This window comes from Eutrigla gurnardus, assembly GCF_963514095.1.
Source record: "Eutrigla gurnardus genome assembly, chromosome: 17".
NCBI classification, from domain to species: domain Eukaryota; kingdom Metazoa; phylum Chordata; class Actinopteri; order Perciformes; family Triglidae; genus Eutrigla; species Eutrigla gurnardus.
Window position 1 is genome coordinate 15,806,268 of NC_139928.1, and position 12,377 is coordinate 15,818,644.

Sequence of the window (12,377 nt, forward strand, 5' to 3'; positions counted from 1 at the left end):
ACCAAAGTCCGCCTACCGAAATTTTCCGCCATTTTGAATTTTGTGAAAAACCCGTTTTTGCTCATTTCTCCTAAAACGTAGATCCGATTCTCACCAAAATTGCTGTGTGTCATCGCAACAAATATTGTTGCGTTCAGAAGTTATAAGCCAATGAACATTAGAGGGGCGGGGCTCTAGAATTCAATACACATAACTCCACAATATTCAACCCAATCATCACGAAACTTGCAGGGTATGTTGAGATATGTCCCTGGGACATATCCTGAAAGTTTTATTAAAATTGACCACTCTGTGGCGCTACAGTAAATCAGCCATTTTGGGCCATTTTAGGCCATTTTAACTAATTGTAGGTTTTATATTTTAACGCACTCCTCCTACACCGTTGATCCGATTCATGCCAAACTCGCTGAGACTGTTCTAGAGGCCTCAATGATGCAAAATCATCGAAAGGTCTTACATAAGTCTAAGGGCGTGGCCAGGACGGCGTCCTGAACATGGACGAAATCCATGCTTCAACCACAAAAATCTAAACTGTTATAACTTCAATGTACATTGTCTGATATGATCAAAACTTCACATGTTTGTCAAGAGTCCAACTCTGAACACATCAGCACTGCAATATTGACTCATATTCAGAGCGCCACCTAGTTGCTATAGAAAGTGTTAAGTCTTATACTTCAGCAGGCTCTTCCTAGCAGCTTTATCAGATTCACCTCAAACGTGGTCATCATGTACTCAAGTCTTCAATGATGAAGAGTCATCAAAAGGTCTTGCATAAGTCAAAGGGCGTGGCCAGTGCGTGACGTTTTTGCCAGTGTACAGGAAGTCATTGTAACTTCAGCATACAATGTCCAATCTGCTCAAAACTTGCAGGATGTGTTGACATCTCTCCCTGGAACATATCCTGAAAGTTTTATCAAAATTGACCACTCGGGGGCGCTACAGTTAATCAGCCATTTTAGACCCACGCCGTGGAGGTGGCCGGGGACAACAGGCGCAGTGGCGGTGCCAGGGAGGGGCTTGGTTGGGCTATAGCCCCATCAAGAATTGTGTCAGCCCTACCGTTAGCCCTACCATAAAATCACCAAGAAAAAAACAACAAAATAACCAAGAAAAGTGCGGAGTTCAACAGCACCACCACGTCACGTCGTAACGGCGTTCAGGCAGCTGCGATGACAACTGTCACTGATCTGGGTTCATTAACAGACTGTACTGTCCGTACGTAAACGTCACTCATGTGAGCCCGCTTTTAGTGTATGCTCGACACAGAGACAGCAGGCTACTAGTTTGTAAGCTACCTGGCTCTAGCAGTTCGCGTTAGCGGCTTATAGTCACTCACGTTAAGTTAACGTTAGTAAGCTGGTCAAATTGATCATCGTGGATACATTTGTTTTTAAACGTCGTCGGACGGAACAACAGATGGCGGTGGCGGGCGTGTTGGATAAAACTACGGACGCACCGTTGACACCTGCAGGGGAAGATGACCACTGGGGTCCCGGCTGTTAAGAGTCAAAGTCAGTCAGGATATATTCATAAAAAAATATTTAAAATTGTTAAAGAGTCATAAAAATCGCTCATATCGCTTGACGCGCCTAGTCTCAGTGTATTGAGTCCAAAACAGCCATAAAAAGCCATGATCGACTTTTTCAGGGGGAAAAAAAGTCATACTATAGCACAGGGCCGGCTCTTGGCATAGGCGATATAGGCGGTCGCCTAGAGCGCCATCTGCTGGAGGGGCGCCGCGAGGCGCCCCTCCAGCAAAAAAAAAAAAAAAAAAAAAAAAATTAAAACAATGAAAATAAAAATGATTTTCTATTCCCAGTCGCCCTCATTTTTTGCTGTTTGCTGTTGTTGTTCAAATTAAACATGTGTGATTGTTCATTTGGCTGGTGTAATTCGTGTGTGTGTGTGTGTGTGTGTGTGTGTGTGTGGGGGGGGGGGGGGGGGGCACCGGAGAGCAATCTCGCCTAGGGCACAAAATTAGGTTGAGCCGGCCCTGCTATAGCATGTCGGAAAAAAAGTGAAAAATCGACAAAATTCATAAAATGTTGTAAAAATTATGTAAAAGTCCTAACATATGCTTCTATATCGCGTGTCAATCAAAATCTGAGTGTAGTGAGTGCAAAATAGTTATAAAAAGGCTTATTCATGGCAGGCAGGTGGTTGAGTGGTTAGAGTGCATGCCATTTACCCATGTCTGCATATATGCAGCAGCCTCAGGTTCGAATCCCGGCTGGAGATCCTTTGATACATGTCACATCCCCCTCTCTCTCCCATGTTTCCTCTCTATCCACCGCTAAATACAAAGGTGTCTATGCAAGAAAATAATCTTTAAAAAAAAAAGCCTTGATCATATTGTTAAAAAAAGGTCATGCTATAGCATGTCGAAAATTCACGAAAAAGTCAGTCAGAATATATTCATAAAAAAATATTTAAAATTGTTAAAAAGGCATAAAAATCGCTCATCTCGCTTGACGCGCCTAGTCTCAGTGTAGTGAGTCCAAAACAGCCATAAAAAGCCATGGTCAACTTTTTCAGGGGAAAAAAAAGTCATACTATAGCATGTCGGAAAAAAAGTGAAAAATCGACAAAATTCATAAAATGTTGTAAAAATGATGTAAAAGTCCTAACATATGCTTCTATATCGCGTGTCAATCAAAATCTGAGTGTAGTGAGTCCAAAACAGTCATAAAAAGGCTTATTCATGGCAGGCAGGTGGTTGAGTGGTTAGAGTGCATGCCATTTACCCATGTCTGCATATATGCAGCAGCCTCAGGTTCGAATCCCGGCTGGAGATCCTTTGATACATGTCACATCCCCCTCTCTCTCCCATGTTTCCTCTCTATCCACCGCTAAATACAAAGGTGTCTATGCAAGAAAATAATCTTTAAAAAAAAAAGCCTTGATCATATTGTTAAAAAAAGGTCATGCTATAGCATGTCGAAAATTCACGAAAAAGTCAGTCAGAATATATTCATAAAAAAATATTTAAAGGAGTCATCACCCGGAAATCGCAATTTCTCTTGTTAAAACATGCATATCTGTGTTTGACCTCAGTTGAAACTTGCCTGAAAGGCTGGAGTTTGAGAGTGGCGCCGTTTTTTCGCTTCTGCTCTTTTTCCGAACAGGAATAGCACACAAGGGTGTGCATTCCTAAAGCACGAGATTTTGATTCTGCGCCTTCGGTGACGTCACCGTGGCGGCTACTTGCATAAGCCCACCCCTCTTTCACCACCCAACCCCGCCCCGTCCGCTACCTGAAATCGCCGAAGCGCCGCCATTATGTTTTGGAGTCTGCATGCAGGCAAGCCCCCCCGGCTCTGTCCTTCCTGCGGCGAATCAACGCGCGCCTCATTACATATTATACAATGCACATCCGGACCAGTCAAAACCTCGCGCGTAATCTCGCGTGATAAAATCGCGGTACGAAAAAGGGTCAGAACAAGCTCAATGTTTGATTAAAATTTTTTTTTTTTTTTCTAATAAGTTTTACGAATTGATCCAAAGCGATCCAAGGGGGGCTGGATACGTATAAAACCAGGTGATGACTCCTTTAAAATTGTTAAAGGAGTCATCACCTGGAAATCGCAATTTCTCTTGTTAAAACATGCATATCTGTGTTTGACCTCAGTTGAAACTTGCCTGAAAGGCTGGAGTTTGAAAGTGGCGCCGTTTTTTCGCTTCTTCTCTTTTTCCGAACAGGAATAGCACACAAGGGTGTGCATTCCTAAAGCACGAGATTTTGATTCTGCGCCTTCGGTGACGTCACCGTGGCGGCTACTTGCATAAGCCCACCCCTCTTTCACCACCCAACCCCGCCCCGTCCGCTACCTGAAATCGCCGAAGCGCCGCCATTATGTTTTGGAGTCTGCATGCAGGCAAGCCCCCCCGGCTCTGTCCTTCCTGCGGCGAATCAACGCGCGCCTCATTACATATTATACAATGCACATCCGGACCAGTCAAAACCTCGCGCGTAATCTCGCGTGATAAAATCGCGGTACGAAAAAGGGTCAGAACAAGCTCAATGTTTGATTAAATTTTTTTTTTTTTTTTCTAATAAGTTTTACGAATTGATCCAAAGCGATCCAAGGGGGGCTGGATACGTATAAAACCAGGTGATGACTCCTTTAAAATTGTTAAAGGAGTCATCACCTGGAAATCGCAATTTCTCTTGTTAAAACATGCATATCTGTGTTTGACCTCAGTTGAAACTTGCCTGAAAGGCTGGAGTTTGAAAGTGGCGCCGTTTTTTCGCTTCTTCTCTTTTTCCGAACAGGAATAGCACACAAGGGTGTGCATTCCTAAAGCACGAGATTTTGATTCTGCGCCTTCGGTGACGTCACCGTGGCGGCTACTTGCATAAGCCCACCCCTCTTTCACCACCCAACCCCGCCCCGTCCGCTACCTGAAATCGCCGAAGCGCCGCCATTATGTTTTGGAGTCTGCATGCAGGCAAGCCCCCCCGGCTCTGTCCTTCCTGCGGCGAATCAACGCGCGCCTCATTACATATTATACAATGCACATCCGGACCAGTCAAAACCTCGCGCGTAATCTCGCGTGATAAAATCGCGGTACGAAAAAGGGTCAGAACAAGCTCAATGTTTGATTAAATTTTTTTTTTTTTTTTCTAATAAGTTTTACGAATTGATCCAAAGCGATCCAAGGGGGGCTGGATACGTATAAAACCAGGTGATGACTCCTTTAAAGAGTCATAAAAATCCCTCATATCGCTTGATGCACCAAGTCTCAGTGTAGTGAGTCCAAAACAGCCATAAAAAGCCATAATCAATTTTTTCAGGAAAAAAAAAAGTCATACTATAGCATGTCGGAAAAAAAGTGAAAAATCGACAAAATTCATAAAATGTTGTAAAAATTATGTAAAAGTCCTAACATATGCTTCTATATCGCGTGTCAATCAAAATCTGAGTGTAGTGAGTGCAAAATAGTTATAAAAAGGCTTAGTCATATTCCCCCCCCCCCCCCCCAAAAAAAGTCATACTATAGCACGTCGAAAATTCACGAAAAAGTCAGTCAGGATATATTCATAAGAAAAGTCATAAAAAAGTCATAGTAGAGTATGTGGGGAAAAAAGTCAGAGTATGTGGGAAGAAAAGTCATAAAAAAGTCATATATTATGTTAAAAAAGTCATAAAAAAGTCATTGAGTATGTCGGAAAAAAAGTCAGAAAAAAAGTCATAGAGTATGTGGGAAGAAAAGTCATAAAAAAGTCATATATTATGTTAAAAAAGTCATAAAAAGTCATTGAGTATGTCGGAAAAAAAGTCATAAAAAAGTCATAGTATGTGGGAAGAAAAGTCATAAAAAAGTCATATATTATGTTAAAAAAGTCACCGTATATTATGTAAAAAGGTCTTAAAAATGTCATAAAAAAGTCATTGAGTATGTCGGAAAAAAAGTAATAAAAAAGTAATAGTAGAGTATGTGGGGAAAAAATTCATAAAAAAAGTCATAGAGTATGTGGGAAGAAAAGTCATAAAAAAAGTCATCATATATTATGTTAAAAAAGTCATAAAAAAGTCATTGAGTATGTGGTAAAAAAAGTCATAAAAAAGTCATAGTAGAGTATGTGGGAAAAAAAGTCATTGAGTATGTGGGAAAACAAGTAATTAAAAAGACTATTATGTAAAAAGAAAAGAGTCACAGTAGAGTATGTGGAAAAAAAGTCAGGAGTGTTGAAAAAAGTCAGAAAAACACAATATAGTATATCGAAAAAAGTCATAGTATAGAAAGTTTCAATTTACTTATACTATAATAGACTTAATCACTTTTTTCATGATCTAATACAATATCATTTTTTGATCACTTTTAATCCCGTAATATGACTTTTTATGTTTTATGAAATATTATACAGGGACTTTAAAAAAAAGATACCCTTGTTATATTTACTGTGCATTTGTTATGACATAATATAGACTACTATGACTTTTAAGGAATCTTTATGACGCATTCTACTATGAATTTTTCATGACTTTTCATGAATTTTATTGTCCTTAAGATACGAGCGTTTCATGACTATTTATGAAGTACTGTCACTTTTAATTACTTTTTCTTTACTTCGACTTTTGACTGTTTTACTTAACATTATAACTGAATATGTTCTGTATCTTTGTTATAAATTTGAAATGTGCAAAGTTAAGTTGGTGATATATGTTAAGAATTCACTTTTTGATTTCAATATAGGTATTCTGACGGTGGATTGGGAGCCTTGCCTCTCTTCACCTGAATCCAGTTCTGGGTACTTCAGTTCTGAGGGACTTCATCAGTGAATTAAATGAGTCATTCTACTTTGTGATTCAGGTGCTTAATGTTATTCAATGAAGCTGTCGAAGGGACAAGGACGAAATCCTCTCTGCGTCACAGAAGCATCACCTTCCACCTTCTCAGTCTGCCCAGGCTCCATCTGTCTCATTTCCTGTCTGCCAGCTGTAACCTAAAAACAAACCACACACATGTACTTTAATGAGTCGACAATGTAATGTTTTAAGTCCGGCCAGCCTACTTGTCTAACGCCCAACGGTGAGCACAAGTTTAGACGAGCTATTTCAGTGTTGGGACGTAAACACGCAGCTGTTTTCCTGTGCAGGTTTGCCCAGCACTGTTGTTAATGAGATAAACTCTTACGTCCTCAGCTAATCCTGTTGGAGAACCAGCGAGGTCATCAGTCAAGTCCCCATAAGAGCAGACGCTGACCGAGCAGAGGTGAGGAGTCTACATGCACACACACTGCACTGGAAGCAATGCAACAAATGGATACCATCAGCTGATTGTGTCTACGGGTGATACGACTTGCAGGTCAGTAATGTTGCTTTGAGACAGTGTGTCCATTTGAATGTTTGTGAGTTTAGGATGTCATTCAGGTGCTTTTCATTTATTGGCAATAAAAATAAGGTTGCTATTACTCTAAGTAATTGTTATTGTTTGAATTTGCAGATAAAAAACAGCACTGCCTTTTTGTGCTGGACTTCGAAAGAGCCAAGATATAAGCCTGGGAAACCCCCCGTCCATTTCACCACGCAAACAACGAGCAGCACGAGAACAACTCTCTGACATGGATTCCCTGATGTCCCTGGGTGCACCTCTGAAGCAGTTCACCAGCTGCGTTTCAGGCAAAAACAACCAAGCAACCAAGAGAGGGGCCAAAGGCAGCCAATCTGTCCGCAGAAACAGCTTCACGCGCAGGAAGAGCGTCAGCAGGAGGAGAAGCCTTCCCTGCAGCAGCCAGAAGGTCCCGGACTCCTGGCTCCGAATGTACCAGGCTGACCTGAAGAAAGAAAGGTAGGAAAAAGCATGTATTCGTCACATCTCTGACACCAGCATTCTAGTCTAACTTTTTTAAGTTTGGAGTTAATACTTTAAGAAACGTGTCCAGCTGAGGACAGCTTTGCCCTAATGAGGATTAGGCTGTTCCTCACATGAATAAGCCGCTTGTCCATGTGGTGTTCCTCATGTCGCTCTGTGCTGTTTCGACCAAAGGAAACGTCAGCAGGCGATGCTGGCCAAGAAGAATGCGGAGAGGACAGTTAGAAGAACACACTTCAGGAGCCACCACTGCCTCCCACGGGTAAGGGAACCACACAATCATTAGTAACAAAGATGTACGTCAGCGTATATGCATATAAATCCAACCATCTTCACCCTCTTCCACGCGCAGCAGACCACCACGGCCAGAAAACCAGCACCGGCGAAGGACGACTCCTTCTTCGGAGCCTTTCAAGGACTCAGTCTGGATGGATTGCTGGGAGACGGCCGCGGAGCTCCCATTTCTATGCCTGCTGGTGGCGGAGATCAGTGCAAAGTCATGTGACAGCTGACATTGAAGGACAATCAGACTGTTCGAATGAACCTAATGTCCCAGAGACTTTATGGACAGGAGGGCTCATGGAGAAAAGGCGATTTGGGTTGAAAATAACCAAAGTGTATAACCAAAGAAAAAGGGGGGAGTGGCAAACTTATATACCGGTCACTGATTTTAGATTTTTTTCATTTTTAGAAAAGTCAGTTATTGCTTGTTATCGATTCCTTGATGGTTCTTTTGCATTGCACTCTGTATCAGTCTTTGTACAAGTTCTGTCTGCTTGTTTTGTGGAATATGAATCTATAAAATTGAGCAAATCTCTTACATGTTGGCATTTAATAATTACAATGTTATTGATCCTGTTATAAATCCAGAGTGGAAACTTAACGAGTAAAAAGGATTTAACCAACATAAATATGAAATTATGTGCAACAAACACCAGTCGGGTGTTTGGGGATTTTATTGACAGTATTTTGATGAAGACATTCAAGACATGCAAAATGCAAAACCTGCATTTGTACTGTAGACTTGTTTGTCTTTTAAGGTGTGGATGGTGCAAAAAAGATGTTCAGATCTTATAGCATATTTCAAGGTTGTGTGTGTGTAAATCCATTCAGTATTGTGTTGGAAGTGTATACGATTACAACTACATCCTCAGAAAACTCACATACCTTTAAATATCCTCCCCCAAATCTCATCATACCTACCCATTTAACTCTTCTGACAATTTTAGATTCAGCTTTGTAGGCTTGTTCAGACCAAGCTTTATTTAATTAAAAAAAAAAGAGAACAAAAAAACAATGACAAACCACATTTCTCTCATCAGATACAGGAGTGGAAGATGCATCATTTCTCTTTCTTACATGGCGCAGGTATGATCTCTGGGTCCAGATCACAAATATGTACATTAGAAAACCAAGTACAAAACTACGTTTGTCAGGATGAGGAAGTTTTCATGGCTGTGATGACGACTCCACCGTTGACTGCAGATGACGAGGTCAGGACACACAGAACTGGGGGGTTTTTACAACAGTAGGTTTAATCTAAAAGTCCAATTTTACAGCATCATTCTCTCTGCTCCATCTTGACTTTCGGGGGCTTGAGGAAGGACCTGTTCTTTTTCTCTTTGCTCTTTTTGCCTTTCGCCTGAAAGGTCCTCCAACTGTCCACTCGCCCATCTCTTGTTTCCTGACAAGTGTGTTGTAAAAAAAAATGGTCATTTAAGGAATGCCAAAAGACATCATTTTTCTATTATAAGTAACCACAGCAGAGGAACGCACCTCAAAGTTTTTCTGCCATTCTCTCTCCCGCTTTGCTTTCTCTGCCGTCTCAATTTCCTCCTCTCTTGCCCTTTTCCTGGTAAATTTAGGTAAAAAAGAAAAGAAAAAAAAATAGAGTTACCACCTCGTGGTTGTACATTGCAAGTCGCAAGTTACATCCATGTCCAAAATGTCACCACTTCATCGTGGTATCCCATTAAGACATTTGGATTAAATTGTCATATTCAGCATATTCATCCTTGAGATATGTCAAAAGCATGTTTCTTGAGGTCACCTTTGACCTACATGTTACAACGTAATCACTTCATCCTTGAATGCAAGATTGTGCCAGATATTAGAAGATATAACGGTCAAAAGGTACATGATGTGGCCATCTAAATAAAGAACAAACACCAGGTTTTTTTTTTTTTTTACCTTTCGTGCATGTCCTTTGCTTCCCTTTCCTTCCTCTTGATTTCGAGCTCTGCAAACAGCTTCATGGTCTGTTTGTACACAGCTTGCTTAAACTGGGAAAAGGACAAGTAGACAAATATTTGCTATATTAAACACATTAACAGAAATATTCAAATATGATAAAAAGATGATGCATTTCGTCAGAATTAAATGTTTGTGAGCTATAACCAACAATTTGTTTGTTCATTAACAAATTACGACTAATAGATATATTTTCCTGCAATATCAATTCTATTTTCAACGCTATCTGAACACGTTTTTCTATAACTTTGACTTACAAGTTCAGGGTCGTCCTCCTCCACATACAATGGCTTCCCATCCTTCTTCAGCTGTTTCCTTTTCTCCTTTACCTGTCACAGAAAGGCAAATAAATAAAACGTTAAACAAATACAGCTCAAGAGTGCTAAATAACCTGTCGGCAAAATGCCTTGAATGTCTGACCGGTAAGGGAATGTGTTGAACACTCACGTTGTGCTCCACATATTCCTGTCCTGCATGGATCACATCTAAGGCCCTCTTCCTCTGCTCTGGTTCCAGTAGGAGTTTGTATGCCTTGTCCACGGCTAGAACGGTGAGACAGTCAGGTGAAATTGAACGGAAGTGATTATTTTTCCATCTACCGACAACATGTGCAAAGAAAGAAGCTGAATGTCCTATTTTGGGGACCTTTTTTGCCTTAAATGAGATAGGACAGTGTTAGAGTGAAAGGGGGGGATGAGATGCAGAAAGGGCCGCCGTTCAGATTCAAACTATCTGGCATCCCTGAATATCCTATTTTGTACAGTGTTTGCTCATACAAAAGCAAAAACTGGGCAATGTGTATAATGACACCCGATGAACTGTATATTAACAACATAAACGTAATCAGGGATGTAAGGAATTTACCTTCAAAGGATTTCTGTGCTCTCTCTTGATCATCCTGATTTTTGTCTGGATGGACCAAAATGGACAACTGCAGTTAGAAGAGACCAAATGTTAGGAATTAAGAAACAAAAATACCGTGGCATTATGACCCAATCCAAAGGCAAGCCACGTCTTGACGGGAGGAGGAGACTGTTGAAATGTTCTTTTGCCGTTATTTTTTTTCGCTCACCGCTCGAAATCTTTTCTTCAATTCGTCATCTGTTGCCTCTGGATCGATTTGCAGCACCTGGAAATGACGTGAAAGTTGGGTGGGTTTATTTTAACATAGGCATCTTATCCAAAGTGTCAATATAAACTTATTATTATGCTGAAATCAAATTGTTATGAGAATAATGGTGGCTCATACTCTGATGAGGACTTGACAACAGCAGTTTGGCAGCCTATTGTACATAAAATTCACCCAAAAGATAAGTTACGGAGGCAATAAAAAACAACAACAACAACATTATTATATATAATTATGCTCGATTGAGTGAAGAATTTGATTTAAATTAATATTATACCACCATCATTCCAGTAGAAGTGGTAGAATTGTATATAAGATATTTTACCTCACATTTGATGTGATTTTAAATCAACACTTTTTTGCCTGCTGATCAGACTTAACTTTTGGGTCTAGTGACTTCATGATTAGCATCCAACAGTATTGGTTTTGTTTGATTTATTAAATGACAAAACAATGGACACACATGACCATTTAAGTACGTCACAGGTGGCGCTCTTACCTCAAAGGGGTTGAGATTGAAGTAGGATGCGCCAGGTCGCAACAGCCTCTCGATCTGCTGCTTGGAGGTTAACACCGAGTCTCTCTTCTCAATCTGCTTCACCTGTTAAATAAACATCATAGTTAAGAAGCCCATTCCGCTAATGTTGTTAATATGAATGTCTCCTGCTGGTGCTCTCGTACGGTTAGGAGTAAAGAAGAGGTTGCTCTGCGTCTTTTCTGGGAGTGAGACCTCATTCATTTGATAGCCGTGATATGTGCTGTTCAAAGCGCAGCTACACCGAGAGGGATAAAGCTGTTAGATAGGAGGCTAACAGTACCTGCCTGGAGAACCGCGGCTATCCAGCTACATTAAGTGACCGGCGGTGGTTAAGAAAAGTCGACTAAGAAACACAGACGACCTTTGAATGTGTCCTCGTAACGCCAGAAACACGCAACTGCTCACTAAAACACCTCAGTAAGAGGTTAGCTTCTCGCCGTTAGCCGACGTCCGTGTCTGCGAGGCCTAAACAGGTGATAAGCGCGAGAGCCGTTGAGTCACCGACTTCGGCTACGGACGGAGCGCGAGCGACACTTCCAGAACACACGCGGCCACACACGTTTCAGCCTACCTCCGTGTAAAAGTTCTGAAATAACTCATCCGACACAGTCTCGGTGGACGGTTCTCCTCCGGCGGCCGCCATCTTCGCCCTGCTTTACATGTGACGTAGAGCACCACGTGACTATGCGGTTTATTCAATGCGAAGTTTTATTAGCGCGTACGCTTTTATACAGTTTATATGAATACAAAAATATTGAACGTTGCGTTAATAATATTTAATTTATTTGCGACGGACTTAATAAATACTCAACGCTACTTTAGAATGTCTCATTATTTTTCGTTTAAAATGCCGACTAATAGGTGCGCAATAAGACTGCGCCCATGATATACACTTAACATTACTATGCATTTGACGCAAAGGTCCCGTGCGTGCATATTTATGAACAACCAAAACAGGTTCAACCAAAAGGCCCAAAGGTTTTTAGCAAATCCGAATTTGAAGGCTTGCACTCCAGCTCATCTATTTGGGGGCAGCCCCAAACCACCTGTTTCAACCGTTCAATTACCGCGTTTATGCAGGAAGGGACGTGGCACGTGTACACCACTGACAGTTACAGGGTCCATCCATCAGGTTCATGC

At 41.2% G+C, this 12,377-nt stretch overlaps 2 protein-coding genes across 3 annotated transcripts; one reads left to right on the forward strand and one right to left on the reverse strand.

Annotated features, from left to right (window-relative positions):
* The first annotated feature begins 6,955 nt into the window (after nt 1-6,955).
* LOC311027642 (uncharacterized protein) lies at nt 6,956-8,419 on the forward strand. Of its 2 annotated transcripts, none has more exons than XM_084031748.1 (3): nt 6,956-7,296; nt 7,495-7,582; nt 7,673-8,419. In XM_084031748.1, the coding sequence occupies exons 1-3, from the start codon at nt 7,070-7,072 to the stop codon at nt 7,823-7,825; spliced, it is 468 nt and encodes a 155-aa protein (XP_083887874.1). In that variant the 5' UTR covers nt 6,956-7,069; the 3' UTR covers nt 7,826-8,419. The 2 variants fall into 2 exon arrangements, with proteins under 2 accessions (XP_083887874.1, XP_083887875.1); XM_084031749.1 differs by having other exon boundaries at nt 7,676-8,419.
* Nucleotides 8,420-8,562: 143 nt separating this feature from the next.
* Nucleotides 8,563-11,910, reverse strand: dnajc8 (DnaJ (Hsp40) homolog, subfamily C, member 8). The gene is made up of 9 exons (XM_084031747.1): nt 11,809-11,910; nt 11,199-11,300; nt 10,643-10,699; nt 10,435-10,501; nt 10,018-10,112; nt 9,828-9,899; nt 9,511-9,602; nt 9,097-9,172; nt 8,563-9,004 (listed from the first exon to the last, which is right to left on the reverse strand). The coding sequence occupies exons 1-9, from the start codon at nt 11,878-11,880 to the stop codon at nt 8,882-8,884; spliced, it is 756 nt and encodes a 251-aa protein (XP_083887873.1). The 5' UTR covers nt 11,881-11,910; the 3' UTR covers nt 8,563-8,881.
* Between the last annotated feature and the right edge of the window lie 467 nt (nt 11,911-12,377).

Coding starts and splice junctions, on each gene's coding strand:
- LOC311027642 (XM_084031748.1), top strand. CDS start 7,070: ATGGATTCCCTGATGTCCCTGGGTGCACCTCTGAAGCAGTTCACCAGC. Junction 7,297..7,494: donor GCTGACCTGAAGAAAGAAAG/GTAGGAAAAAGC, acceptor TTTCGACCAAAG/GAAACGTCAGCAGGCGATGC. Junction 7,583..7,672: donor GCCACCACTGCCTCCCACGG/GTAAGGGAACCA, acceptor TTCCACGCGCAG/CAGACCACCACGGCCAGAAA.
- dnajc8 (XM_084031747.1), bottom strand. CDS start 11,880: ATGGCGGCCGCCGGAGGAGAACCGTCCACCGAGACTGTGTCGGATGAG. Junction 10,502..10,642: donor TGAAGAAAAGATTTCGAGCG/GTGAGCGAAAAA, acceptor TTCTAACTGCAG/TTGTCCATTTTGGTCCATCC. Junction 9,603..9,827: donor AGGAGGACGACCCTGAACTT/GTAAGTCAAAGT, acceptor TCCTTTTCCCAG/TTTAAGCAAGCTGTGTACAA.